Below are 27,472 nucleotides of genomic sequence, written 5' to 3'. Positions count from 1 at the left end.
TCATGGAGGCCACGCAGAGTTAGCCAGCAGGAGACTGGCTCACTCGGCCCGGTGGGGGAGGTTTTAGAATTGGAGATGGAGGCAGGTGTGAAGCGGGCCCCTCCAGTCCAGCTGCAGCGTTAGCTTCACCTGCGGTGCCCCCCTTCTTAGCTGCCTCACCGAGGGCTCTAACACGCAGGCACTGATGGGTGTTGACTAAGGCCAGTTTTAGGTCTGGTGAGGCGGGTTGAGGAAATAGCCCCGCTGTGCAAGCCCTGGACCTGACAGGCCTGGGGTGAGGCCTGGAGCCCACCGGAGAGTCAAGACATCCCATCTTAGTAACGGACTGCATGCCTTAGATTCCTGATAGCATGCAGTTCCCCACTGGGGTGCTTCCCCTTTCCGTGGGGGCAGGATTCTAGTGCATTCCCCCATTCCCGCCAATACCTGCCTCACCACAGAAAAATGCTTGGAACCGGGATTCGGCGCCATGCCCCTGGCAGGAAGAACCACCCCCCCCCACCCCTTGCCGGCCCTGTCCCTGTGCCTGCTCTCAAGATGGAGTCCACATACCCAAGCACAAGAATCCCCTTCCTCTGAGTATGGCGGCCCTACAAGAGGCAGTTCCCCATCCAGGCTGCCTGCCTCCTCTTCGAACACCAGCCCAGCCTGAGGGGATGTGGGCCTGAGAGCCCAGAAGTCGTTCCCTTTGCTCCGCCTTAACTTTCTGCCTCACCATGGCGCTCCTCTCTCTTCCAGGGAAGGTGCCTCAGAGCGGGCAGGAACGTGCTTCCATTCTCAAAGGGCAGCTGAGGGCTGTGAAAATCATAATTCTGCAGCCAGGGAGCATTTGAAATCTCTCTCCAGGTCCAGGGCAGCCTCTCAGGAGCCTGTCTGCCTCGACACGTGTCAGCTGTGCTTCATGGACCTCACCATCTGCCCCGTCTGCCCGCCCTCTTCCTGTGCCGCTAAACTGGAAAAGAAAACCTCCGGAAGTTGTCCTTTTGTGAAGGCCCTTCTCTGCTCTTTTCTCTCTTCAGGTTCCCCGGCTCCCTGATTCTCCCACTGATTGCCCTCGCCCCACGTTTCCTTCCCTTCCCGTCTGCTCCCTGGGCCTCATTCCTGCTCTCCAGCCTACAGGGAGGAGGCCCAGGGGCTTCTCAGCTGGGCTGGAAGGTGAGGCCTCCCGGGTTCCCCCTCTTTGTGCTTCACAACTGCCTCCCCTCAGGTAAGGGCGCTGAGCCCGAGGTCAGAGTGTCTTGGCAGTGATTGGCGCTGATTCTCATTTTAAAATTTTAATTGCTTGCCTCTCTGGTTTTCCTCCCCCCTCCTGGTTTCAGTCCTGACTGGCTCATCTTGAGCTGGAAACTCCACTCTCTCCCCGGATCTCACCACAGGCTGAGACCGTGAAAGAAAACTACAGCGAAGGTGATAGGTACTTTGTGATTCTTGGGCCAAAAGTGCGAGAAAAGAACCAGCCACTGGGTTCTGCCTTGGGCGGGAGCTGTGGGGCACAGTACGATGGGGAATGGCCAGGAAGTGGCCCGTGACAGCTGTACATGAGCTCGTGGGTGCGCTGGGTGGCCCAGGCCAGCTTCTGAGAGTTACTTCCAGGAGACCAGGTATCTGGGAGGCTACATGTGACACGCAGAACACAGCAGAGGAAACACAGAGGAGGACAGACCATTCAAGGACCTTGTCCTCCGTAGCTCTCAGAAGGTGGACACTGCTCTGGGAGTTGGAAGGAATCGCCTGCGTGACGTGGATGGACCTTAACCCACGAGGTCTGTGAGCCTAGCCCAGGACCAGGGGTGTGAGCTTCCAGGGGGGCAGAATCTCCCCGCCCAGAATCCACAACAAGCCTCAGGGTGGTAGGGATGAGGGGCGAGGGGTGCTGGCCCTTGGAGGGGAGCTGCTGGGTGGTCTGTGAGATCCAAAGAGGGGGGTGATCCCGGCCAGCCGGCAGAGAGAAGTGTGTGTGAAGACAGAGGGCCCTCTGTAACTATCATTGTGGGGAAACCCATCCTGCCAGCAGGGCTGGCAGAGGCCGGGAGGGAAGAGGCAGCATTGCCACAGGGGCCCAGGCCACAGGCCCCCTACTCAGGAAGGCCTGAGCTGGGAGATGCCGGGACTGGACATACTGTTCCTCCCCATGGAGCCTTGATGGCCCCGGGGCCCCCCCGAACAGCGCAGTCACATCATTCCTCCTCCTCCCCCGGCTCTGTGGCAGGTGCTGTGCCCCTAGAGGCCAGCGAGGGGAGGTCGTGGGGACAGTACCGTCCTCACACCGAACCCGTGTTGTCCCGGGACCCACCCAGGCCCTCGGGCCCGTCCTCTCCCTCCTGCTCGGCCTCTGTATCGAGCTCCGTTTCAGCACAGCCCCCCGGCAGGGGTGGGCTAGGGAGATACTGGAGGAGCCGGCCTTCCCGCCTCATTTCTGCCAGCTCCTTGGCACAGCAGCTGGGCGTGTTGGTCTCGTAGGTGTCATGGAAGGTGTTGTAGTCCACCTCGTAGAAGCCCTTTTCCAAGGTGAGGACTGGTGTGAATCGGTGGCCCCAGAGCACCTCTGTATCCATGTAGGAGCTCCGTGCCTGGCAAGTCATACCTGGGGGGACAGAGGGCACAGGTGTGAGGACTAGCCACATCCATCATCCATCGTCCAGCCAGCATTTGTGCACCTCTACTTGTGCTGAGCACGTTGGAGATGTAAAGCCGAAGAAGGCACAGCCCCCGCCTTGGGGGAGCTCCCCGGGGGGGGGCGGGGCGGGTAGAGGCAGAAAAGTAGAAACCAACATGCGAGATTCTGGAGTAGGTTCCTAGAGACTGGGGCAGAAAATGCTGGAACAGACAGAGCCAGTGACATGCATTAAGGTCTAGAAGACTGAGCTACAAAAGAGGCAGGAAAAACATCTGAACAAAGATAAATACAGAGTGAGTGAATGTTGAGAGACTGACAGGCATGTAGGACACACAGGGATTGTTTGGGGGTAGACACATATGGGCAGAAGCCTCTCTCTCTCTCTCACTCACGCAGACACACACACACCTTGGCTCCTCGACTGGCATGCTCCAATGCCTCCATTCCCTGTCTGCTCAGCCCTTGCATGCTTATGTTATTTTTAGGTGTCGCTTTTTCTCCAGGGAGGAGAGCAGCTTTGTTTATGGATGAGGAAGCCTCTGTGTTTGGGGTCACAGGAAAGCAGCTTTCTGATATTTAATCTTCCGGTGGCTTGCGCTCTTAACTGAAGGAGAAGCCCTCTCCAGCTCACGGGGTCTCATGCACACCTAACCCAAGTGAAAGGCCGCTTCCCACCCATTTGTACTCCAGTGCTGGGTACCCCCAGTGCACCCCACACACCGTGGGCTTGCAGCCCGCTCTCTGCTCCCGGGGTGCTGCCTGGGCCGGGCCTTTCCATTCTGTCGTCCCCTGTCACGGCCCAGAAGAGGGGCAGAGGCCTGAGCTGGGCACTGACCAGCCTAGACCCGGGCCAGATGTCCGCAGGCTCGGGGGGCCTTGGAGAAGACAGCGGTACAGGACGTCCACGGGGGCCTTTGGGCCGCATCTCCTGGGGCCCTCCCCTTGGGATGTGGCGGGGGGCCACCCTGCAGCTAGAGAGCCCACCTGTGTCCCTGATCTGGAAGGAAAAGACGCCCTTCCAGGTGCCAGACACGGTGCTGTACATAGGACACTCGTGTAATCGCTTCATCCCCCCCGGCCACCCTGTGAGACGGATGGCACTCGTTTTGCTGACAAGTTAACAACTTGCCCACACTCACGCAGGCTGGTTGTGGCAGAGCTGTGCCAGTCAAAAACCCGCCTGAATCCACGGCCCGTGCCTGGCTCCGAGAGTGTGGCGACTAAGACGTTAAAGTCACGGAGAGGAGAACAGGTGTGGGTGGGAGCTGTCCTCCCCTGGTCTCCCGGGGACTCCCTGTGCTCATGGGAGGGGAGGAGGTCAACCAGGTCGGGAAGGTCACCTGCAGGCCACTGATTCTGAAGGATACCCGAGGGGTGGAGAGCCAGTTCGGCTGGGTCGACACCTGATCCCTCCATGGCAGGTGGGAGCAAAGGCATGAGGGCAGTGTAGGGCATAACTGTCCAATGTGTCCCCACCTCTCTGACCTGGCCCCTCCTTTGTGGTCCCAGAGTGGAGCTCCTCCTCCAGAAGCTCAGCCCCTGTTCGGATCCCCAACCCAGCGCCGAGGGCGGTGTGGCCTGCAAGCCCCCCTCCCCCTGCTCTGCTGTAGGCTTCCTGCGTCCTGACTGTCCTTGGCCCCAGGGGCTCCCTCGGCTGCCACCATATGCTGTCTGGCCAGGCTCCAGCCCCCAGCAGATGGCCGAGCAGCCCCCCCCCGCGCCCATCCCTGGAGCCTGTTTGCACCCCCAGCCAGCTTCCCCAGGCTCCGTCCAAATGGGAAGGTTTGTGAACGCCCCGTCTGAGTTTCCCACCCAGCCACCAGCCTCCGAAAGGTGAGGAAGCCTTGTTTGGCCATCTTTGTGACAGGCCGCTGAAATTCTGGGAGGCGGTGTGGTGCGGCAGACAAAACTCTGGATCTGTACGTGGAATACCTGACTATGAACACCTTCTGTCTGCACGAAGCTGTGCGACGCAGCATCAATGTCTGCTTAGACGGGACTGGAGTGACCCTGGGGTGCTGTGGCGACAATTAGAAAACTACTTATCATTCCGAGCCTGAGTGCGTTTTCTCTGAGCGCTCCGTCTACTGGGTGAAAAGAAGAGAAAAGAAGGCAAGGAGAGGAAAAGAAAGAAGAAGCAGGGTGCGGGGTTCTGCCGGAGGGCTCCTCACCCCAGGAGGTGTGGCAGGGGTGGTGGGAGTGGGGGCTCGCACAGAGGCCTTGGCCTTTGAGGCAGGGCTACCAGCTGCCTGTGAGGGTTCACAGCTGAGCAGGCAGACTGGCCACGAAGAGGGCGTTTGCGTGGGGCGTAGATACCCTGTTTTCGGCTCGCCCTGTGTTCACTCAGCTGGCCTTCCGCAGGGAAGCTTCTGGACAGGCTTCTCCAGAGGGGGGTCAGCCAGAAGAGCTGCTCCCATGGCCCTGGGGCACGGGCCTCTCTCCCAAAACAGGATCCTATGACTTTGGGAATCCTTGTGTTTGGGAGATGCCACACCGGAGCCTCTTCTCGCAGAGTGACCCGCAGCACGGGGAGACACCGTCAAGTCCTGCTGTAAAGAAGCCAGGGCACCCTGTTTGACTGTATTTCTCCAAGTTCTCTGGTCACAGAACTCCGTTTGGGTAGACATGTGCTCCAGGATGGGGTGGGGCAGCGTGGCCTGCTGAAAGCGAGGGCCAGCTTTGAGGCCCCCTGCCTTCACAGGCATCCTGGCTCTTTGACTGGCTCTTGGACAAAAAGTAGACCAATAGCCTGCCTGTCTGTGCCTCTGTTTCTTTATCTGTAACTTAAGGACCATCATCTCACAGGAGGTGGGAGGGCATTAAAGGCAATATGATACGTTGGAAGTTTAGAACTGCGTGGGGCAATCGGAGGGTTCAGTGAACATTAGCTGTTGTTACTCCCTCTTGAATACTCCCTCTTGAATACTCCCCTCAGGTCACACCGTTAGAGACTGGGCTGGCTGAGTGTGCCATCCCAGGATTCTTAGGCACCAACCTCCACCTTCTAATCCTGGTGACCTAAGCTCCCGGGCACGTTGGAAGGTTCTGTGGCCGAGGAAGATAAAGTGTCTTACCTGTTGCTTCCACCATCCCTTCTAGAATGACCACGACTTCAAACTCCTCCTGATCCAGCTGGGCCCGAGACATCTCCCAGAAAGGGCTCTTCTCATTTATCTCGTGGGAGATGATGAGCGGAGACACCAGGAAGAGACGGTCATCCCCAGTGTCGAAGCCCACGTTAATGTCCGTCTGGTTCAGGGGGATGAACTCCCCTTCTTTGGTCTGCCGGGACTTGATGAGTTTGGCGCGGATGGAGGCCTCCACAATGTGGGAGTTGCGAAGGTCACCCACCCGGAACATGAGGCAGAGCTTCTCGTCCCGCATGGAGATGACCGCGTTGTTGGAAAACATGAGGGTCTCTGCTCTCTTCTTTGGCTGACTGATCTTGACAAACATGCACCCCACCATGAATGCATTGACAATGGAGCCAAGGATGGCCTGGACCAAGAGGAGTATGATCCCCTCTGGACACTTCTCTGTGATCACCCGAAAGCCATACCCGATGGTGGTTTCAGTCTCAATGGAGAACAGGAAGGCAGACACAAAGCCACTGAGGTTTTCAACACAAGGAATCCAATCTTGGTCACCAACGTGGTCCAGATCACCTCGGATGTAGGCAATCAGCCACCAAATGAAACCAAAGAACAGCCAAGTGATGGTGTAGACCATCGTGAAGACAAGCAGGTTGAAGCGCCATTTGAGGTCCACCAGGGTGGTGAAGAGGTCGCTCAGGTACCTATAGGTTTCTTGGACGTTGCCATGGTGGACGTTGCACTTGCCACTCTTTTCCATGTAGCGCTGGCGGGGCTTCTTGCCTTCTGCCAGCAGACGGGTGCGGTCTGTGGCAATGGGGATGTAATCCCGGGCCTGTTTGGGAATCTTCTTAGGGTCCCTGGGAGTGACTCCAATCTCCATATCCTGGTTCATAGCATTCCTAGAATCGCCAGCCATAGCTGGGATGCGTGGAGTTAAAAAAGACATCATCAGTGAAGTGGACTGTTCTGATTCACAGAAACATAGGCCTTCAAGGTCACCCTTGCTTCTGGGTTCTCAAAGGCCCCTCATCTGGTATACAGTAGACCCTACTGTGGCGTTCTCAAGGGCAGGGACCATGTTTTCTTATATTACCTGCTTGTATCCCTGGTGCCCACTACAGGTTCTAGCATATAGTAGCAGCTCAATAGTTGCTTGCTGAAGGAAGGATGGAAGGAAGGAAGGGAGTAAGTGAGGGAAGTGGGAGGGAGGGAGGAAGGAATAGTTGTTTGTTGGATGAGTAAGTATGCAGGTGCAAACCGCACATCGTGTTGAAGGGATTTAAAGATATGTGGGAGCAATTTAAAAAATAAAATCACAACAATTAATTAAGTGCCTGCTACAGTCCATGCATTACACATGGACCGTCACTTGTTATCACGACAACTGGTTGGAGTTGGAGCGTGGGGTCTCACCGTTTGCTTAAGCGTCTATTTATTTCTAATAGTACCCCCCCCCATTAGAATGTAAGCTCCGCATGGGCACAGTTGTGTCTGTTTTGTTCCCTCATACATTCCAAATACCCAGAGGCTAGCCCAGAACATACTGTATCCTCAAAAAGTACTTATTGGATAAATGAATAAATAAATAAGAAAATAGAGTCCCAAAGCAGTAAGTGATTAAGTGCTACCTGGGCCACCAAACATGTATGTACGGGAGCTGATAATCTGGATTCTTGATCACTGGGCCCAAAGTCTGTGTTTTTTTCTTTTTATCTCCCTGTCTCCTCTCTTTTTGTCTCAGATCTCAGCAGCAGACAGAAAGGAAAAGGCAGTGGGTGGCGGATTCACCATGTGGTCACTCCTCCCATCTGAGTGGGGAGTGCTGCCTGAGCACTTAGTAATATGACAAATTGAAGTGTAGACCCACCATTAAAAATCTTGACACAGTAATTCTGTGGCCTCCAAAAAACTGAAATGGACAGGACATTAATGCCCCTAAGGTTTTCAGAAGGGCTGCAAACTTTTATGTGGAATCAAAAAAGAATGCATGAAAACCAAACTCACAGATACAGAGAACAGATACAGGGGCAGCGAAACGGGTGAGGTGGTCAAAAGGTACAAACTTCTGGTTGGAAAATAAGTCCTGGGGATGCAATGTACAGCATGGCGGTTACAGTTAACAGAAAGATGCTAAGGGGGCGAGTCTTCAAAGTCTTTGTCACAAGAAAAACAATTGTAACTACACGTGGTGATGGATGTTAAGTAATTGTGGTGATCGTTTTGCAATGTATGCATCTATCAAATCATTGTGTTATACACCTGAAACGAATACAATGTTACATGCCAATTATCTCAGTAAAATATCTCAATATTTTACTCAAATATCTCAAAAAATAACTCTCAGAAAGGGCTGTGAAATGTTTTTGGAGGATATGCCATACTTTAAAGAAACATCTAGATACCTGTAATAGTCTGCTATTTTTCGGATATTCTGCCCCCTTGCATTTAAAATACTTTAAGGGGCATCTGGGTGGCACAGTTAAGCGTCTGACTCTTGGTTTTGGCTCAGGTCATGATCTCATGGTTTGTGAGTTTGGGCCCCACAATCAGGCTCTGTTGCTGACGACATGAAGCTTTCTTGGGATTCTCTTTCCCCCTCTCCCTGCTCCTCCCCAGCTCCCTCTTTCTCTCTCTCTCTGTCTCTCTCTCTCTGCCTCTCTCTCTCTCTCTCTCAAAATAAAAAAATAAACTTAAAAAAAAAACAACTACTTTAAGACTCTGCTGAAACTAGGAACGACCATGAGAATCTCTACAGTTAATAATCACAGCTTAAATTTCTGAGCATTCATGAACCAGGCCATGTGCTAAGAAATTTACATCCATTAGCTCATTTCTCACAACAAAGCTATTAGACAGGAACTGTTATTATCCTCCCAATTTTCAGGCAAGGACAATGAAACTCAGTTAAGTGGCTGTTAGGATTTGAATCTTGGTTTATTTAGCTCCAGCCTGGGGTCTCACAGGACCCACCATACAATGGCTTCTAGACATTGATGTTCTATGGCTCCTGCTTCAGCTAATGAGCTGCCTATTCTGGAAAGTTCTATGAGCTTCTGATCCTGGGGGAATTCACCTCAGGAGATGCTGTTACTCAGCCCTTCACCTTTACAAGTAAACTTGTCTTGATTTCACAGGTGCTCCCCCCCCATTCCGAGGAAGCAGGGTCCCTGGTAGCAAATCCCAGATGCGTGTTCTATAAACCATGGAGGAAGAGTTCACCCATCACAAAAAAGTCAGATGATCCTGGCAGACCTTTTTCTCTGCTGCCTTGGTGGTTGCAGCAATTTCAAGGTAACCTTTAAAATATCACATTGAAGGGTCATCAGGAAGGCTGTTTGTCTCAGACATCCGTTGGCCATTTCCCATTCTGCAGAGGGCCACCTGCTCCCTGCTCCCTCACATGGCAGTTACAAAGATAAATGAAACCAGGAGCGAAATGCTTGGTGCTGCTTTGCAGAATCCCAAGCGTGATGTCACTCTGCCCCTTGGTAGGAGACTGTTTACTGACGACTCACTCAGAGATACCCAGAAACAATGAGAATTGCTGCTAATTCCAATGCCTTGTGTGCTCCTGGGGACTCCAGCTGTTGGAACCCAGAGAGGGGTCTAACAGGAGGGCTGTCCATGGACTCCCCAAGCCACTGACTCTGGGCAAGGGCAGGTGCAGTGCTGGCAAGAATGAGTCACTGGCTAGGGCACCTGGGGAAGCACCTTCTCCTGCCCCAGCTCTTCCGGAGAAACAGCTTTTCTGCTGATTTTCTGCACTGTTTCCTTCTTTACTTTTAAACATACTTTTGTATGTTCTTGTAGGAGAAAGCCTTGCTCTGTACTAGAAACAGAAAGATTTTCTAGGACCCCTCAGTCAAGATCTGAGAATTCGTTGTGCTCAGCAGACAGGGAAAGGGTTTACTTGATATTGGCATCCGTTCTCCAAGTGTACTAAAATCATCTGCCGGAATCATTTCTTGCTCAGCCCAGGTTGAGATCTGGGTTCTAGCCCAGCTTCCAAGAAACTTGTTCTGTGACCCAAGGAAAAACAGTGTTAACTTTCTTTGCCTCAGTTTACTCTGCTATGAACCCCAGATAATATTTTCCACCATTCCAGCTCTGGGGGCCATTATGGGGATCTAGGGAAAGACTATATGAAAACAAACAGAAGTGTGAATATAAATATAGATCCATAAACTCTCCTTGAATTGAAATTTAATTCAATGTCCCATTAACCCCCACTTGAAGGATGAAGAAAGAGACACAGAGCATCTAAGTCAAGGACCGAAGGGCCCCGGTGGGCCATCTGCTGGGCAAGGCACCACGCTCACAGGTATGGAAACTCTCCTACCCGGATTTCTTCCTAAGAGTAAGTGAAATGCCCATTCTAGAAATCTTGGCCTCCAATGCTATGGGCCCATAACATGAAAAGAATTTTTAGGGATGATGGAGATGAGCTTTTTGAATCAGATTTTCAAGATCTATTCTATTAACTCATGCACCCATTCAGCAAGCGTTAGTGGAGGAACCGGTCCAGCTTTTGTGCTAAGAGCTGGAGAGTAAGTAGTGAATGAGGTGATACAGACCCAGCCTCCATGCCCTTTAGAGTCTAGCACTGCCCCCTTTGAACCCAGGGGTCTGGGCCGGGCAGAGGCTTTGGACTGGAGGAGGCAAGCCAGTAAGAGAGCTGCTCTCTGCAGGACCAGGAAAGGCACTGACTTGAGCAAATCCCATTAAACCCCATCAGGCCTGGTGCCGCTACTCATCTGTAATCCTTTCCTGTGTCTGTGAGTAGGAAGCTGTGCCCAGACATGATTAAAACTCTTGGGAAAGACAGAGCCTGAAGTCCAGCAAAGTGGTGAAAACTCTTTGATATAAAAGCACAAACGGAGAAAGAATGAAAGGAGGCACAATCAAAGGAAGTTGTACTTAAAAAAAAAATTTTTTTTAACATTTATTTTTGAGAGACAAACAGAGACAGAGTGCGAGTGGGGGAGGGGCAGAGAGAGAGGGAGACACAGAATCCGAAGCAGGCGCCAGGCTCCGAGCTGTCAACACAGAGCCCAATGCGGGACTCGAACTCACAAACTGTGAGTTTAGGTGATGCCTGAGTGAATCTGACATTCTTTTAAAGGGGCCTCTGTATTAAGAATTCCCACCCCTCCCCCACCCCTCCCCCACTGGACACACAAGGTAAACAAAGTCCTGTGTCATGGGGATGCTTTTTCTACAAAGTCAGGAGCCATGGACACAGTACCTTGATACAAGCTGCACTTGGAAGTCGGCAGGGTTTCCGGAAGGGAGCACTAGGCTGGGAGTCTTGTTTCAGACTGGTTCCCTACTGTGAAAAGGAGAAGAGCAGATATCCTTCACAATTTCTTCCTTTCTCTCTTACATATGCTGAGTCAGTGTCTTCCCGGAGATTTGAGATATGGGATGAGGCTGGAGGAGGGGTCATGAAGAACATACTCCTATTTCAGGCTAAATATTTGTATACTGTTCTACATGAATCTCTGTGGCTATTACTGAAATATGAAAATGCTCCAAATGGTTGATGAATAGGCTGTCCCAATGCTCTTGAGGACCTTCAAGATTAGCAGGGAGTAGGGGCCCTGGGTGGCTCAGTCGGTTAAGTGTCGACTTCAGCTCAGGTCATAATCTCAAGGTTTGTGGGTTCAAGCCCCACGTCGGGCTCTGTGCTGACCGCTCAGAGCCTGGGGCCTGCTTCAGATTCTGTGTCTACATCTCTCTTTGCCCCTGCCCCACTTGTGCTCTGTCTCTCTTTCTCTCAAAAATAAACAAGCATCCAAAAAAAGAGAGAAAGATTAGCAGGGAGCATTAAAGGTGTTACCAATGGAGTATGTGCTGGGTATAGAGAAGGCACATGCAGGCGGCAGAATTCTAAGATGCCCCCATTATTCCTGCCCCCCCCCCCGAAACTCCCTGTAATTCCCCCAGATCTGGGGAAGGGATACTCTCTCCCGTGACGCGCCACAGCTGACTTTAAGAAAGGGAGACCACCTGGGGTGAGCCAGACCTAATCAGGTAAGCCCGTAAAGGGACTGGGGCTTTTTCTGAAGCAGAAGCTTAGAGGCATGGGCGGAATTAGATGAGAGGGAGAGGCTCTTGGCTAGCTGTGAACATGGAGGGGGCCAAGTGGCAAGGAAAGTAGTGACCTCTGGGAGCTGACAGCAGCCCCTCGTGACAGCCAGCAAAGAAACAGGGACCTCGGTCCTAATAACCACCAAGAACTAAGTTCTGCCACAACCAGAGGAGCTTGAGTTCCAAAGGAGTGCGTAGCTTGCTGACACGTGGATTTCAGTCTTCTTAGACTCAGAGCGAAGAACACAGTCATGTCATGCTTGGACCTCTTACTTAACCCTAAGCCTAAAACTGGCTGTTGTTTTAAGCCATTTAGTCTACAGTCGTTTGTTGTGCAGAAAAAAATAAGACAAAACAAAACAAAAATAAACAAAACCAAAAAAACCCCACTAACACAGACTAGAAGGGGGAACCAGGTAATAAGTAGTTAGGAAAGCTGACCCTGGCATCAGATTACCCAGCTTCTGATCTGACCTGGAGCTGAGGGACTTTGGGGGAAGTTACTGCTCTGTGCCTCAGTTACTTTTTCTGTAAAATGGGGATGATGAGGGGACCAACCAGGGAGGGCTGCCGTGAAGACTGAATAAAGGTTGAGACCAGTACTTATTTTCCATCCAGGGTAGAGTTGTGGGGGTGGGGCAGGAGGGCTTCAAGCAATTCAGGAGAAGAAAGAGCCAACAGCCCCTAGTGTCTACTGGGTGTCAGCATCATGCTTCCAGCAGCTTCTTTCACTCCACAGGGAGGCACGGTCTTTATTTTCCAAAGAGGGACACTGAGGGGGAGCGTGAATAACTTGCCCAGTCACACAGCAACTGTGGAGAAGCTCTCTAGAACCCACACTAGTTGTGCTGGATGAGTCATTGCTGCTTGGAAAGGAGCTCTGACCTTGCTCCGGTCTCTCTGGGGTCCCCAAGCGGCTGGGCCTGAAGAACTTTCTAAGAACTCTCTCGCCCGTGGCCCTTGCACGTAGAGGCAGAGGCTGTTCTGGGGCTCAGATATGGGTGGCTCACTCTTCTGCTCCTCTCTTCCTGGGTCCCGATGAGCTGCCCTCCTGGGGCAAGAGCGGGACGAAGAGGGGGAGGGAAGGTGACCAGGACAGGGGAGCCCCAAGCACGAGCATGGCGGGGATCTGGGAATCCCTAGAGGGGGGGCCTGGAGCATGGGGTCGGGGTCCCCTGGCGTGTGCGGCATGACCCCGGCCACCTCCCGTTGCTGGTCTCTTGGAATGAGACGCAGGGGGCTTCCCATGACCCTTCTTTTCTCAGCAGGCTGCTAGAGGACAAAGGTTGGAAACTGCAGTTCTGGCCTCTGCCTTTATAGCTCCCTCGGGGCCACCCCGGGCTGCCCTTCCTGACCGACGCACAAGCAGCTGGAGAAGCTCGGGGGGCAGGGGAGAGCAAGACCGGCCCTGTCCCCTGGATGGGTGGGGCTGGCCCAAGAAATCCATGTCTGAGCCCTGCTTCCCCAAGGAGGGGGTCCCCCAGAGCCTGTGTCCAAACCACACTGATGGGCTGGCTGCTGCCAGGGGGCCAGTCCCGCTCTCCCAGCTTTCAAAATAACCATCCTTAAAAAAAAAAAAGAAAAGAAAAAAAGAAAAACTTCAGCGCATCCTGTGGTTTAATGGCAAAAGAGCACAGTAGTAATACATCTTTAAAAACCCATCAGGTATTTTATTTTAAAGCGCAATCATTTTGCAGCTATTTGTTCTTGTTCACTTAGATGGAAACCTATTCTTTAATTTAGTGTGTTGTGGTTTTATTTTTTGAACCTAAGTTCAAAAACGATCTGGGTGATAGCACGTGTGAGACTAGGCGTACAAGTCCGTCGAAAACTGTAATGCGCAGATTCAGTCATTCATCCATTCCGTGAGACCTCCACTGACCCCCCTGCAGGCTTTAACTGTGCTGGGCCCTGGGGGTAGGAGGAGGTGGAAGAGCACTTTACCATCTTTCTTGTGCTTTCTAGTCCCAGAGATCTTGTTAACATGCAGATTCTGATTCGGCTGGTCTGGGGTTCCCAGAGTCTGCATTTTATCAAGGAGCTTCCAGTCATGTTAATGCTGCTGATCCTCTCTTTTTTTCAACGTTTATTTATTTTTGGGACAGAGAGAGACAGAGCATGAACGGGGGAGGGGCAGAGAGAGAGGGAGACACAGAATCGGAAACAGGCTCCGAGCCATCAGCCCAGAGCCTGACGCGGGGCTCGAACTCACAGACCGCGAGATCGTGACCTGGCTGAAGTCGGACGCTTAACCGACTGCGCCACCCAGGCGCCCCTGATCCTCTCTTTTTTTAAAAAAACTTTTTTTAATGTTTATTTTATTTTTGAAAGAGAGAGAGACAGACAGACAGAGTGTGAGCAGGGGAAGGACAAAGAGAGAGGGGAAACAGAATCCGATGCAGGCTCCAGGTTCTGAGCTGTCAGCACAGAGCCCGGCATGGGGCTGGAACTCATGAACCGTGAGATCATGACCTGAGCTGAAGTTGGACGCTTAACTGACTGAGCCACCCAGGCGCCCCTCTCTCTCTCTCTTTTTTTAATGTTTATTTATTTTGAGAGAGAGAGAGAGAGACAGAGAGAGAGCACGTGAGTGAGGGTCAGAGAGAGTGAGAGAGAGTGAGAATTCCAAGCAAAGCTCCATGCTGTCAGCGCAGAGCCCGACTCAGGGCTTGATCTCAGGAACCCTGAGATCCTAACCTAAGCGGGTATCCAGAGTCCCTTGCACTTGGGTGGTCGCCTCCCCAGCTGAGCCACCCATGCGCCCCCTGCTGGTCCTCTTGGAGTTGCAAGACTTCCCTGCAGGTGCACATTGTAATCAGCCCGGAGCTGGACACCAGGCTGATGCCTACGTCCCGCCCCCAGAGAACCTGACCCCAGGGGATTCTAACAGCAACCAAGATCGAGGACCACTAGTGTCTTTTCTGCCCTCTAGGAGTCACGGCCTGTTGGGGAACACACAGCAAACAGTCAGGGTAGCAGAGAGTGATGGCCAGACCAAGAGACAGGTCTTAATTTGGCTTGGCCAGGGTGAGTGAGGAAGGGCCAGGAACGACTTGGTGAGGAAGGTACCCGGCAAGTGAGGTGGAGTGAGCTGCTCGCCATGAGACGCTGGTGGGCTAAGCACCTGTCATGAGCCATCTCTGTGCCAGGTGATGTTTACACACTGTCTCATTTAATATTCAAATAGATCTATTAAGCCTGCCTTAATTTACAGATGATTTAGTAACTTGCTGAACGTCACTGAGCTCTTAAGCGGCTGGACCGCGTGTGTCTGATTCTAAAACCTCTAAAAGCGGCTGCCGCTGCCTCTGAGGTTACTCGGCCTCGGCCCTCGGGGTTTGACCAGGCTCTCAGTGGCTCTGAGCCTCAGGGGGGACCCGACCCTGAAATATCTGGCCCAGGAGACTGCCAGACGGACACGCGCCTGGTCTGTGCCATGCAACCACTTCAGGATCTGCTGCTGGGCAGCCCCACGCCCCCAGGCTGCCCGGAGCCGCCTTCCTTTTACCCCCGAGGGGACTGTACCTTCCATCCACCCTCCTACTTGCCCTCAGTAGGCCCCCTGCTCAGGCTTACAGCTGCTCCTTGACTTTTTCTAACAATGGCAACACTTGCCCCCACAGGTCCCTAACTGTTCCAAAGAGACAGAAGGGGGGGGGGTTCTGCGTGTCCCAGCTGACACCTGTTCAGGTATAATCACCGAGGACCCCTTCCACTCCCAGAAATGTCAGGGTTTGCACAACATGGCCCCATACAGGGAAGACACAACTGCCCGGGAGTCACCGATTCCTCTAAGAGTAAGTCTCCTGCCTCTAAGGTGTGTCTATTTCTGCCAGGAGTGGGGTGAATACCCTGCCATTCCTGAATTTCTTAGCTGAGTGGGGCGTGCAGCCTGCGGTAACCAGAACCCATGAGGCTGGTGCCAGACTCTGCGGTCCACGGAGCTCAGTGAGGGGAGGTGCTCGGCTGAATTCTTTCCGCGCTCACTGGCCACGTACAGATAATATACTTTCTGCCATTTTGCACTCGAATAGAAGCTCTCTTTAGGCCTTCACTTTCATGTTTTTGATAGAGACAAGGATTTTACAAGATTTAATTCTCTTTATCCTGGGAAAAGCAATTATATGAATACATAAGTGCAACCAAAACTTGCTCTGGGTTTCGGGAGCACAATATGGAGCGGTGGGGAGTGAGGTGAGGACACACACACAATCCTAACGGGAACAACTGTTATTCAGCCGCTGCTGGTTGTTACCATGCCAGACTGTGGAGCTGGTGCCGTAAGACCTTCCTCTTTCTTTTTCCAGAAAAGCAAGAGATGAAGACTTTTTTTTTTTTTTTAGATGAAGACTTTTAAACAGGGATTTTTTTTTTTCAACGTTGACAATGAATTCAACCATTTTTGAAACAGCAAGCTAACCAAAGAAAATAGATCTGTGAGTCAGATTCAGTCTGTCAGCTGCCAATTTATACTCCTGGGCTCCTGAGTCGGAGAGAGGCTTTTTCCTCACATGGGCGCGTTGGATTGTACTTTGAGTTATGCTGAGCATGGCGTTAAGAGTTGTGGTGGCACCAGAAAATTCTCCCTAACAGGTCTTCTGTGAACACGGCCTGTCAGCCCTCAGTACACGGGAAGCCAGAAGGCCCATCTGGGACTCACATCACAGCAAGGAGAGGGGTAAATGGGTTGTCCTTCCCTGCCCACTGGTCCGGTTCCTATGGTCCTAACAAGCCCTGTCTCCTCACCGACAGCCTTGTCCTCCCCAGTCTCCTCCATTGTGCAGGCGACTGTCGCGACCCCTCCGCCTCCCTACGGTGAATCTTCTGTCTAGCTGCCTTTCCCTCTCCGATTGCACCCTTTGCAAGTATGCCGTCACGAGCAGAATCTTGGACAAGCATCGCAGCCTGCCATCTCAGTCACGGTGGACGTGGTTCTCAGCGGGGAGAAAGTTCTATAATGTCTATAAATGCCTCAGAGAAGGTGGAGGGAGCTCCCTCTCCGGAGGGGGGCTGTAAGGACAGGAGCATGGGGCAGGTCAACTCCCGAGCTCGTTTCTGGCTCCCAGGTAATGGATGCTGATCACCAGCGATGACAGAACCCTAGAACAATGGGACTGCGAGGCTCTGACGCGGGTAGGGTTTGACCACCTGTGCTGGTCTTAGGCCCAGGCTGCTCCTCGCTCTCGTGGGCCCGCAAGGGCTTGGGGAACGCCTGCTGTTGGTTCTGCTCCGAGCAGAGTGCCCAGTAAAGGGGGTTCTGCCAAGATCTGCCATTGCCAAAGTGAACTTGGGCACCCCTCTCTCTGGAGTGCAGAGGTCTCCCATGGCTTTGTGGGTGGGTGGGGGCTGCATGTGGAAGGAGCAGAGTGAAGGGCTTTCATTGAAACACGGAGCCAGGGACAATGTGGTGGGAGGAACCGCCTGTGTCAGGACACTTCATCACTGCGGATGTTCTGGTACACCATGTTCCTGATAGCTCGGCTGCCAAGGCCACTGCGGGGGAGCCACTGTGGAAGGCAGGTGAGGAGGCCTCAGACGACGAGGGCCCCGCCCCCCCACCTCCGGACGGCATCGGCCTGGCTCAGGCTGCCCCTTCCTGGAGAGCGGTCACAGACTCACACATCTCCCCCTGCCCAGGCATCCCAGGCCTCCATCCTGGGGCAGCCTCTCTCCCTTCCAAGGAAGGGGAGCCCTTGAATCTGGCCCCTCGGCACGAGCGTGATTATTATCTAGAGCCAAGTCAAGGTCTGAGGCTGCTCCTAGAATAACTCAGCTGTGCCTCGTTTCCACTCAGAGCATCTATTCCGTCTGCGCCCCACCTTCCCTCTGCCCTTTCCACTCGTTCTGCTATCGTTTAAAACATGTGCTGGATTTATTTCCTGTAGCTGGTGACGCTGACTTCTTGTTTTTCTTCGCAGAACAGCCGTCGAAGTGAAATGTGCATGCGTATGCTACTCCGAATAGGTGCCTTGTGTAAATCAGCTCACTTAACCATCCCAACAACATTTTAGAGCGAAGGACTGTGTCTGTCAGACAAACAAGGAGACTGAGAGTCAGAGAAGGTAAAGAAGTTGCCGACGGTCACGTGGCTCCTAAACAGCAGGACCCGGTTTTGAACTGACCGTGGCCGAATTGCAGAGCTGGTGCTCTCCTGCTCTCCCACGTGAAGCCCATCCAAGTCCAGAGCACTAAACAGAGTGCGATCTTGGTTCTGAATTATAATCCTGACTTTCCTGGCCGCATATCTGGCTCTGAATTACACATTACTGCATAGCTCCCTATCTGGGGTCTCTTTCCCTATGTAAGAAATGGAAATATCCAAGGGAATCATAATGGTAATGAAATAGCTGCCATTGTTTCAGGGAGATTCTACACTACCAGATAATAGTATAATATACTTTGTTCCCTAACCTGAATTGTTACAGGCTAAGAGCAGGCACGAAGTTATGAAATAATACCGGTATTATCGGTATATGTCATCAGGATGGAATAATAATAGTAATTGGCATCTCTGTTGGGGGTCTCTCAGAACTCTTGGATTGGCTCATGAGAATCCTATAATATTAATCTCACTTGCTAGTTGCATAGTTGTGGCTTACACAGGGCACACAACTGCTGGTTAACTCCCTCCCAAGATGACGACACTGTAGACACAGCAACACTGAGTGTGAAGTTTTATGTCATATAAACACTGAAAAACGTAACAAAGGCTTAACAGGTGGCTTTGACTTCTGGCTGCACTTCTGGTAAAGGGGGCCAGTCGATGCCACAAGGGGCACCAGAAGGTTGAGTCTGGGGCCTTCGGAGCCGTGGGCAGCCCAGACAAGGGAAGATAATTAGCTGTCTTTCAAACTGCATCTTTGGAGACCTCGGCACCAACATTCTAAGGAAGTAATAAAAACTTGTGCGTTATTTTATGGTATCTGGAGAGAAACATGTACTCTATGAGAAGTGCTGTGGACTAATCCCGTTACTTGTCATTAAAGAAACAAAAATACTGACACTTCACCATAAAGATAAAAAGCAAGGAGAGGAGGATTAAAGGGTGTTTCACTCAAGGTTTTGTTTTGTTTTGTTTTGTTTTTTTGGAAGACACAGTTCTTGTCCGAAACGGGAGCAGGCAGATCTGGCACTTGCTGGTGGAGTCCAATTCTTTGGAGAAAATACAGAGACAAAAAGATCATTTTGATGGTATTGAGAAGGTTTCCTTGAGTAGATTTGAGTCCAAATACACCCGGCAGTTTTTAAAAGGGCAAAGTTAGGCCTATTTCAAGGTATGGAATATAGATTTGAAAGTCTTAATCACGGTGTGAGTACTTTTCAAGCAATTGAACATTTCATATGTCCCTAATTATCGAGCAGTGCCTCTATGGAGCAGGGCTGGAAGCATGTGACTGAGGTTCCCAACTCGTTTGGCCCTCATTTGCTTAAGATGGAATATCTCATTGCCTTTCTCGGCGGGCTGCTGTGGGCCACTCGAGGGGCCCTTCCGTCTATTTTTCCTAATACTTAGCCGTGGCTTACCGGCCACAATGCAGATTCACCCACCCAGCCCCCTGCAGATGATGTATGAAAAATCATGAATAAAAGGGCATGAAAATCAAATTAATTCATTTTCCATTTCCCCCACATTTGTATCTGTCTATCCAGTACTTTTCCTTTTTAAGCCTGCTGTCCCTTTGAAAGCGAGCAGCATGGTTATAATACATTCTCCTCATCGTAACCCTGCACTGTATGCATTCTGCATTAAATAATAAAGGAGATTAATAATTAAATCAAAATGAAAAACCACTTGTTTCCTGTCTACAGCCCAAGGGACAGATTTCCTGGGCTGGTGCCAATTTATCAATGATGATTAGAGACTAGGAGGCAGGAGAGGTGCAGAGAAGACAACCACGAGAAAGCAGAGTCATGTGAATATGAACGTACTGATGTACGAGGGAAAAAGAAGGGACGATGATGACAGGTAAGTGAATGGGGAGAAAAGACCAGACAGGTAAAATCCCAAAAATTATAGTTGAAACCTACTGGGGGCTCACCATACCCCACATTGGACTCTAAATGCTTTACATGTGTTAACTCGTAATCATTTCAGAACAGGTGTGAGATAGATACTGTTTCCCCCATTTTACAGATGAAGAAACTGAGGCACAAGGCAGGGTAAACCAACTGCCCCAAAGCAAGTGTTTGTGTGGACTGAAACCCAGGCTAACTGGCTCTAGGCTCATTCTCAGAGTCCAAGGACAAAAAACAGGGAATGCCCCAAATGCGAGGAATGACAAATATTAAGGGAGAATAGACAGGAGAAGTCAGCGAGAATATGACAAAGATAAAAGCCTAAGAATAAAAGACTTGAGAGTGAAAGTAGGTTAAGAAACAAAGGATGAAAAGACAAAACACAGTGAAAGTGAATACAGGCAAGAAGAAGAAAAGAAAGAACAGAGATGATCAATCAAGGGGAATAAGTCATCAAGTGCTTATTGTCCGATGCTTTTCCTTTGCTATCTTGTTTTTCCATGCCATGTCAAGGTAGGTGTTACTATACCCATTTTACAGAAGGCAAAGTGAAGGTCTGAGAAGTGATATACACAAGGTCACACAGTTGGTTTATGGGAGATCAGACATTTTGTATCAATGAGGGGCACCTGGGTGGCTCAGTCGGTTAAGCGCCTTCCTCTTGGTTTCAGCTTAAGTCACAATCTCACAGTTCCTTGAGTTCGAGCCCTGTGTCGGGCTCTGTGCTGACAGCACAGAGCCTGCTTGGGATTCTGTCTCTCCCTCTCTCTGCCACTCCCTCGCTCTCTCTTCTCTCTGTCTCTCTCAAATAAACTTTAAAAAAAAGTGTCAACGAAAGACATTAAGGAATATCTAAATAAGGAAGAAATATACTGTGTTCATAGACTGGAAGACTCAATAACAGTAAAGATGTCAATTCTCCCCAGACTGATGTGCAGGCTTAATGCAATTCCTATCAAAATCCCACCAGATTTTCCATAGGTAGAGAGATTATGCTAAAATTCCATTGGAAGTTAAAGGAACTAGACTATTCTTGTAAAACAGTTTGAAAAAGAATAAAGTGGAAGAAATCAGTCTAGTGCATTTTAAAACTTATTGTCTAGCTAAGTGATCAAGTCTAAGTGGAACCGGAGGAGAGACAGACACATAGATCAATAGAACAGAACCCGGAACCCAGAAATAGACCTTCACAAATATACCCCACTGGTTTTTGACAAAAGCACAAACCGGATTCAATGGAGGAAAGACTGTCTTTACAACAAATGGTATCAGAACAATAGCCACAGACAGAAAGATGAACGTGACTGAGTCTCAGACCTTATACAGAAAGTGACTCAAAATGAATCACGCACAAAGTATAAACGAGACAGCTGTACAACTTTTAGGAAACAAAAGAAAACCTGCGGAAACCTTCAAGATCTACAGCAGGCAGAGAATTCTTCGACTTGACACCGAAAACCTCATCCATAAAAGGAAACACCTATAAATTGGACCTTGTCGGAATTAAAAAGTTTACGTTTTGCTGAAAAAGACCTTGTTAAGATGAAAAGACATGCTCCAGAGTAGGAGAAAATGTTTGCAAACCATGTATATGGCAAGGGTTAGTACCTGGCATGCATACAGGACTCTCGAGATCCAACAGTAAAGCAAACAATCTAATTAGAAAATGGGTCTAAGACACGAAAGGACATTTTCCTAAAGAGAACATATGGGGAGCAAACAAACACATGAAGAGATGGCCAATATCATTAGCCATTAGGGAAATGCAAAACCACAGTGAGATATCATCGCACACCTATGAGGATGGCTAAAATAAAAAATAGTGACACCACCACATAGTGGCAAGGATATGGAGAAAACGGATCACTCCTACACTGCGGATAGGAATGTAAAATGGTACAGCCACTATGGAAAACAATTTGACAGTTTCTTGAAAAACTAAACATATAATTACCATGTGAACCATCAATTGCACTTCTGGGCACTTATCCCAAAGAAATGTAAACTTATGTTCATGCAAAAACCTGTATACAAATATTTATAGCAGCTTTATTCATAATAGCCTCAAACTGGAAACAACCCAGATATCCTTCGAGGGGTGAATGTTTGAATGACTTCCACATCCACACTGAGATATGACACAGCCCATATACTCATGCACACACACACACACACACACACACACACACACATATCCCTGGATCAATCTCCAGAGAATTATACTGATTGAGAAGCCAAAAGGTAGGGTCACCTGGGTGGCTCAGTTGGTCAAGCATCTGACTTCAGCTCAGGTCATGATCTCGCAGTTCATGGGTTCAAGTCCAGAATCAGGCTCCCTGCTGTCAGGGCAGAGCCTGCTTCAGATCCTCTGTCCTCCTCTCTCTCTGCCCCTCCCCCTCTCATGCTCTAGTGCTCTCTGTCTCTTTCTCTCTCAAAAATAAATAAACATTAAAAAATATTTTAAAAAAGAAAAACCAAACGGCTATATACTGTATGACTAAATTTATATAACATTCTTGAGCTGATAAAAACTAGAAATGAGGGCAAGTTAATGGCTGCCAGGGGGTGAGGAAGAGGTGGGACCGGAGGGAAGTAGGCGTGGCTATAAAAAGGGGCAGCATGAGAGATCTTGGCTGTGAGGGAAATGTTGTTTTGTTGAGTGAACATTTAAGGTAAAGATTCAGGGGGAATCTGAATGGATGAGAAGAAGGACCGGTGCAAGTGCAAGCCCCGCCCCTCCCCACCCTGCCCCCCTCCAGGTCAGTCTCAGGGCCTCTGAAACTGGGCTCCTTCCCTGGGCTCCCTCCTCTCTTCCACCTCACTGAATTTTTGAGCCCCCTTGGAAAGCTTTCCTGCTTCTCCCTGGCCTTTCCTCTGCCTTTTTGCCTCACTGTGATGGCTCTTAGCTCTGATGCCGCGAGGTATTCGTGGACACGTCTGCTTTCCTCGGGTAGTCAACAGAGAGAACTCCAAGGTCGGGCAGGCAGGGTGTGTCAATGACCCAATCTTGTAGCGAAGGTTTCTACACAGGGTCTGGCCTGTGGTAGGAGCTCCATACACATTTTTATTTTTATATCTTTATTATATTTTTAAGTTTATTTATTTAGTTTGAGAGAAACAGAGACAGCGTGAGCAGGGGAAGGGCAGAGAGAGAGAGAAAGAGAGAAAGAGAGAGAAAAAAATCCCAAGCAGGCTCCGCACTGTCAGCACAGAGCCCTACATGGGGCTCAAACTCACGAAACCGCGAGATCATGACCTGAGCCCAAATCAAGAGTGGGACGCTTAACCGACTGAGATACCCAGGGGCCCCTCCATATGCATTTTTAAAGGAATACGTGAGTGACATTTAAGTTCGTCCAATAAAGGGCACTTTCCAAAGTGACTCAGGCACTCTGACTGGCGCTGTAAGGCCTACATACCTTACTGTCCAGTGGGGTTGCTCTGTGATAGTCCAGGTTAGCTGACTGGCATAACTTTGGTTCGTAAGGGTTTCTTATAAACCTGGGCACCTGTGGGGTCTGTTATCGCTGCTGGATGGCCAGCTTCCTGGAAAGGAGGCAGGACCTAGTCTCTGTTGCTCTTATGACTCTCCTCCCGGCCAGACTCTGGGCATCCAGTGCTCAACAGCACGATCTTGGGAGGGACAGACTCGGAGGGCAAAACACACAGGACACGGGTTCAACCCCCTGACGGTACTTCTCTGCCTTACTTCCTCACTGTTCGTTTTGAGCAGCAAGAAATAATGTAGGAAGATGGCATTAGGGCCTACCTCATATTACAGTAAGAAGCCTGAGATGTGGGACAGGACAAAGAGGCGGACAGCACACCCAGCCTCAAACAACCAAGTTTGAGGATGAGAGTTTGGAGAGAATGAGAGTTTGAAAGCCCTTCGTGGGCTCTCCTTCCCTCCTTCTGCATTTATTTCTCCACCCCCGGCCACCAGCCTCTCTGGCCGCCATATGGGTTGACCCTCGGTGACCCGGAAGCGCTGTTGCCACCTGACCAACTGGTTGGGTTATCCCTGACCTTTGCCCCTCAGCGTGCTCTGGCCTGGAATGATAACGGAGCTTAACATTTGCGCACCAGCCAGGATCTCCAGGGTCATGTGTTAAAGGTTTGGCTCTGACATTTAAGTTAACACGGTTGTTGGCAAGGCATGCTGCCATCCGGGGCTCTGTTGACTAGAATAGCTCACTTATCAGAATGTCAAGGTAGGAGGAACTAGATAAGCTTTGCTGCACTGGCAGGGACGTGGCCCCGTTCCCCAGCAGCCAGGGTCTCAGGAAGGGGGAGCCGTCCCCTCCGTTTCCAAATAATCCCAGAGAAAGCCACCCACAAGTCTCTTAGAGAAATACATTCAGGTGGTTTTTGTTTGTTTGTTTGTTTGTTTGTTTCAAATGCCTCACTACACTCCTTTGTGTTTGATCTCCCATGCTTCTTATCTTTTCTTTAGGAAAAAGAGAAAAATTCCTCCATGGCTGACAGCTGTCTCAGGAGACATCTGATGATGGCCCCTCTCTTAGAAACGCTGCCAGCTCTCAATGGCCTGCCTGTAGCTCAGACACAGTGAAAATTTGAATCTAAACATGGCTCCTTCAAACCACCGAATGGACTCCTCCTTTCTCCCCAGGGTACTCCCACCCCCCAGCCGAAATACTCAATCAGTATTGCCCAGAAAATGCAAGCTTTTGCTCTCATGCTCCGACGTGGAAGGCATAACCCTGCCTGAAGGACCACGTTCCAAGGCTCTCAAAGGTTAATTGTTCCTGGCACATGCTAAGTGATCAAATAAATGGTTGTTGAACTGATTTAAAAACAAGAAGCTGAAGTAGATGCCATTTTCAAGTACGTGAGCGCCCAGCACACCTATTTGTGGCTTTGCCCACAGAAGGCATGGGGAACTAGGTCACTTTCAGAGCAAATGCTAAGTGGAGAATGGACGATCTGGTTGTCTCTTCCCTGCTGTGGGGTTAACTCCATCACAGGGGACTACGGCAGTGTTGGAGTCTCCTGAATTTCTGGACAGGAAACCCCGGCAGGCATTTGCAGGAAGCCCCAAAGGGATGCTGCCACTCAGCCGGCCGGGGACACTGGGGCAGAGAGAATGTCTGTGACAGAGCCATGCTGATGTTTCCACAGTGGGAGAGCTGGGCTCTGCTCAGCATGTGCCCGCAGACTCAGGGGTGCCCGTGTTGGGGAATCCCGCTGAGATCTGCCTGCATCCCCAGAGAAGGCAGCAGAGCTTTCGGACCAGCCCCTTCTCTTTGCTCACGCTTGTCGCTTATCGTGTCCCCACTGCTTGCTGGATGGAGTTAGTTCATTCATCCCGTGTCTAATGCAGGCGTGCTACTTCCATAAGACATGTTGCCTGCGAGGAGTACTGGCAGACTGTAGTGGCTTTTGGAGAGGACAGAAGTCTGTGTGAGTGGTCCCCTTTCAGCCAGAGAGCTAGATAGTGTATCTAGAACACGGCTCGGGGAGATAGGGAGGACTGTGGAATGTGCAGACACGCTCTCTATGTGATGTTTCCCCCTTCGGTGGTGACCCTGGTGCTGTTCTGATAGTTTAGGCTGCTGTAATAACATATTATCAATCTCATAATTAATATGCAGAGCCTGACAAGTAATAAACACATAACAAATGGCCCAACATACTCCTTCCAAGGTAAAAGAAGGTTGTCTTTTTCCAGCCTCGGGCTGTAAGTCTCTACTCTGTGAACTCCGTTTCAGATTGTCTGGGTCCAGGATGGTACAGGGGATGGGAAGAGGTGAGAAGGGGAAAGTAGGAGAAACAGCCGATGGAAGAAGAGACAACCCCATCGCATACACAAAATGCCCAGTGTCACGTAGTCAGCGTTCAATAAACGACAATTCCTTAATACTACGGCCAAGAAGCATGCACCCTGAGTGCGTGAGGCCATCTAGGGTCAGATCAATAGTTTAAAATCCCAGGCAAGGTGACAAAGCTTTTCGTGCCAGAGCCCAAACGAAGGCCTCCTCCCCCTAACTTCTACACCATCCACACCCTGCTTGGTTCTTCCACCAGATTCTAGGGCGCCCCAGAGCCTCATCAGCCAGCTGATAGGATTTACACCCGGCTTTGAGGAAAAGGTACGGATTGGGAAGGCCAGCGTACCTTTCGGGGTTACTGTTTAATAGTGGAAAGAGTCTGGCTTTGAAGTCGGAGGACAAGGGTTTAGGGGATAATAGCTCTGCCATTATTCCCGCTCAGAACTCTAAAGCTGTGGTCTCATCTGTAAAGCCGGCGAATGACCTCCACCCCGCGGGACAGGCATTCAGATGAACTCATGTGAATGTGTCTGGCTCAGTACTTGGTTCCATAAATATTAGCTTTTTTTTTCCACTGCTTCTCTCCCACTGGGAAAAGTGCTTTGTGAACCAGAAAGCCCTATGATGTGGTTAGCTTAGCGGTGAGAAAAAGGTACATTTTGGAGTCAGGCCCAGGTGAGAATCTCACTTGTGAGCTGGGTACCTCCCGCGAGTTACACAGCCCCACGTAGCTGCAGCTTCTCAGCCGGAGAAGGCAGATGTGAATATTGGTTCCATTAAAAGGATCAAAAGAGAGCAAAGCGCTTGGCCCATTCTGACACAGAGCAAACAGTCATGTGCCTGTTGATCTTCTGGTGTTCCAGAGGGCTCTCAGAACAGGTGCTGGGCTAGCCTTCCCCGACCTGGTGTTTAGGGTAGGCCCTGGAACTTTGGGGACCAGACCTGGTCCCAGGAGCCATCCCTGCCAGCTTCCAGGAAGTGACCAGGCGGCAAGGAGGGCAGAAAGAGCAAGGCCACGTTTCCAATGTGGCCAGACTTAAAAGAAAGCAAGAGTCAGCTGAGAGTCAAAAGCTGAGGGAGCTGGCCGCCTCCCCCCAGCCCTCTACACCCGGGTATGAAGGCAGAACCCTCACCCCGGGGAGGGGGTGGGGGGGTAGATGATGCCCCCACCCTGCCTTGGCTTCTCATTCCACTGCGGGGGGGGGGGTGGGGGGGTGGGGGTGGGGTTTGGGGACCCTCCCCCTCCCCCTCCCCAGGTAACCCTGTTGCAGCACCTGCACTGAGATGTTTACAACCCTCTGAAGACTGAACTCCCAATGCCTGGGGCACCTGCCGGCTCTGGGGAGCTCGGATTTCCTGGTTGAACTTTAAACCGGCCCTCAGCCCTCCACTGACCCCATGGGCTCCAAAAGTGGCAGATGCCTGGCAAAAGCTAACTGCCAGGGGCAAGGGGCACCTTGAGGGTACCCATCCCGCCTTCCAGAACCAGTGGCGGGGGTTAAAAATGCAGAAGGAAAAGAAGGCAACTTACTTGTTGAGATGGGAGCTTCCAAGTCCCACTGATGCTAACTTCTGGGTGCAGGGGCGCTCAGGGCCCTCGCGGGGACTCTCCAGCCCCAGCCATTACCACAGCCTCGGAGTCCGCCTAGAGCTTCTCCCTGGCGTGGGGTCCTGTGGCCAGAGGCTAAGCCATCCTGTCCCTTCCCGCGCCAGCCCCTCAGTCACTCCCTTCCTCCGGCAGCCGGAGGCTCTGCTCACGCTCTCGCTCTCTCGCGCGCACTCCCCCCTCCCCTCCGTCTCTCCCCTCCCCTCCGTCTCTCCCCCTTCTCCTACCTCCGCCCGCTTCTCTCCCCCGCTTCCCCTCC

General features: G+C 51.0%; 1 protein-coding gene across 1 annotated transcript; it reads right to left on the bottom strand.

The window, feature by feature from the left end:
• Positions 1 to 2,160: 2,160 nt before the first annotated feature.
• Positions 2,161 to 27,265, bottom strand: KCNJ5 (potassium inwardly rectifying channel subfamily J member 5). The gene is made up of 3 exons (XM_047071313.1): positions 27,139 to 27,265; positions 5,692 to 6,630; positions 2,161 to 2,584 (listed from the first exon to the last, which is right to left on the bottom strand). The coding sequence occupies exons 2-3, from the start codon at positions 6,626 to 6,628 to the stop codon at positions 2,262 to 2,264; spliced, it is 1,260 nt and encodes a 419-aa protein (XP_046927269.1). The 5' UTR covers positions 6,629 to 6,630; positions 27,139 to 27,265; the 3' UTR covers positions 2,161 to 2,261.
• Between the last annotated feature and the right edge of the window lie 207 nt (positions 27,266 to 27,472).

This window comes from Lynx rufus, unplaced genomic scaffold (genome assembly GCF_022079265.1).
Source record: "Lynx rufus isolate CCGP_SWC_20201006 ecotype Redwood Valley unplaced genomic scaffold, mLynRuf1.p SCAF_9, whole genome shotgun sequence".
Taxonomy (NCBI): Eukaryota; Metazoa; Chordata; class Mammalia; order Carnivora; family Felidae; genus Lynx; species Lynx rufus.
The sequence above is the reverse complement of the archived record's forward strand: the minus strand, read 5'-3'. Positions and strand labels throughout refer to the sequence as shown.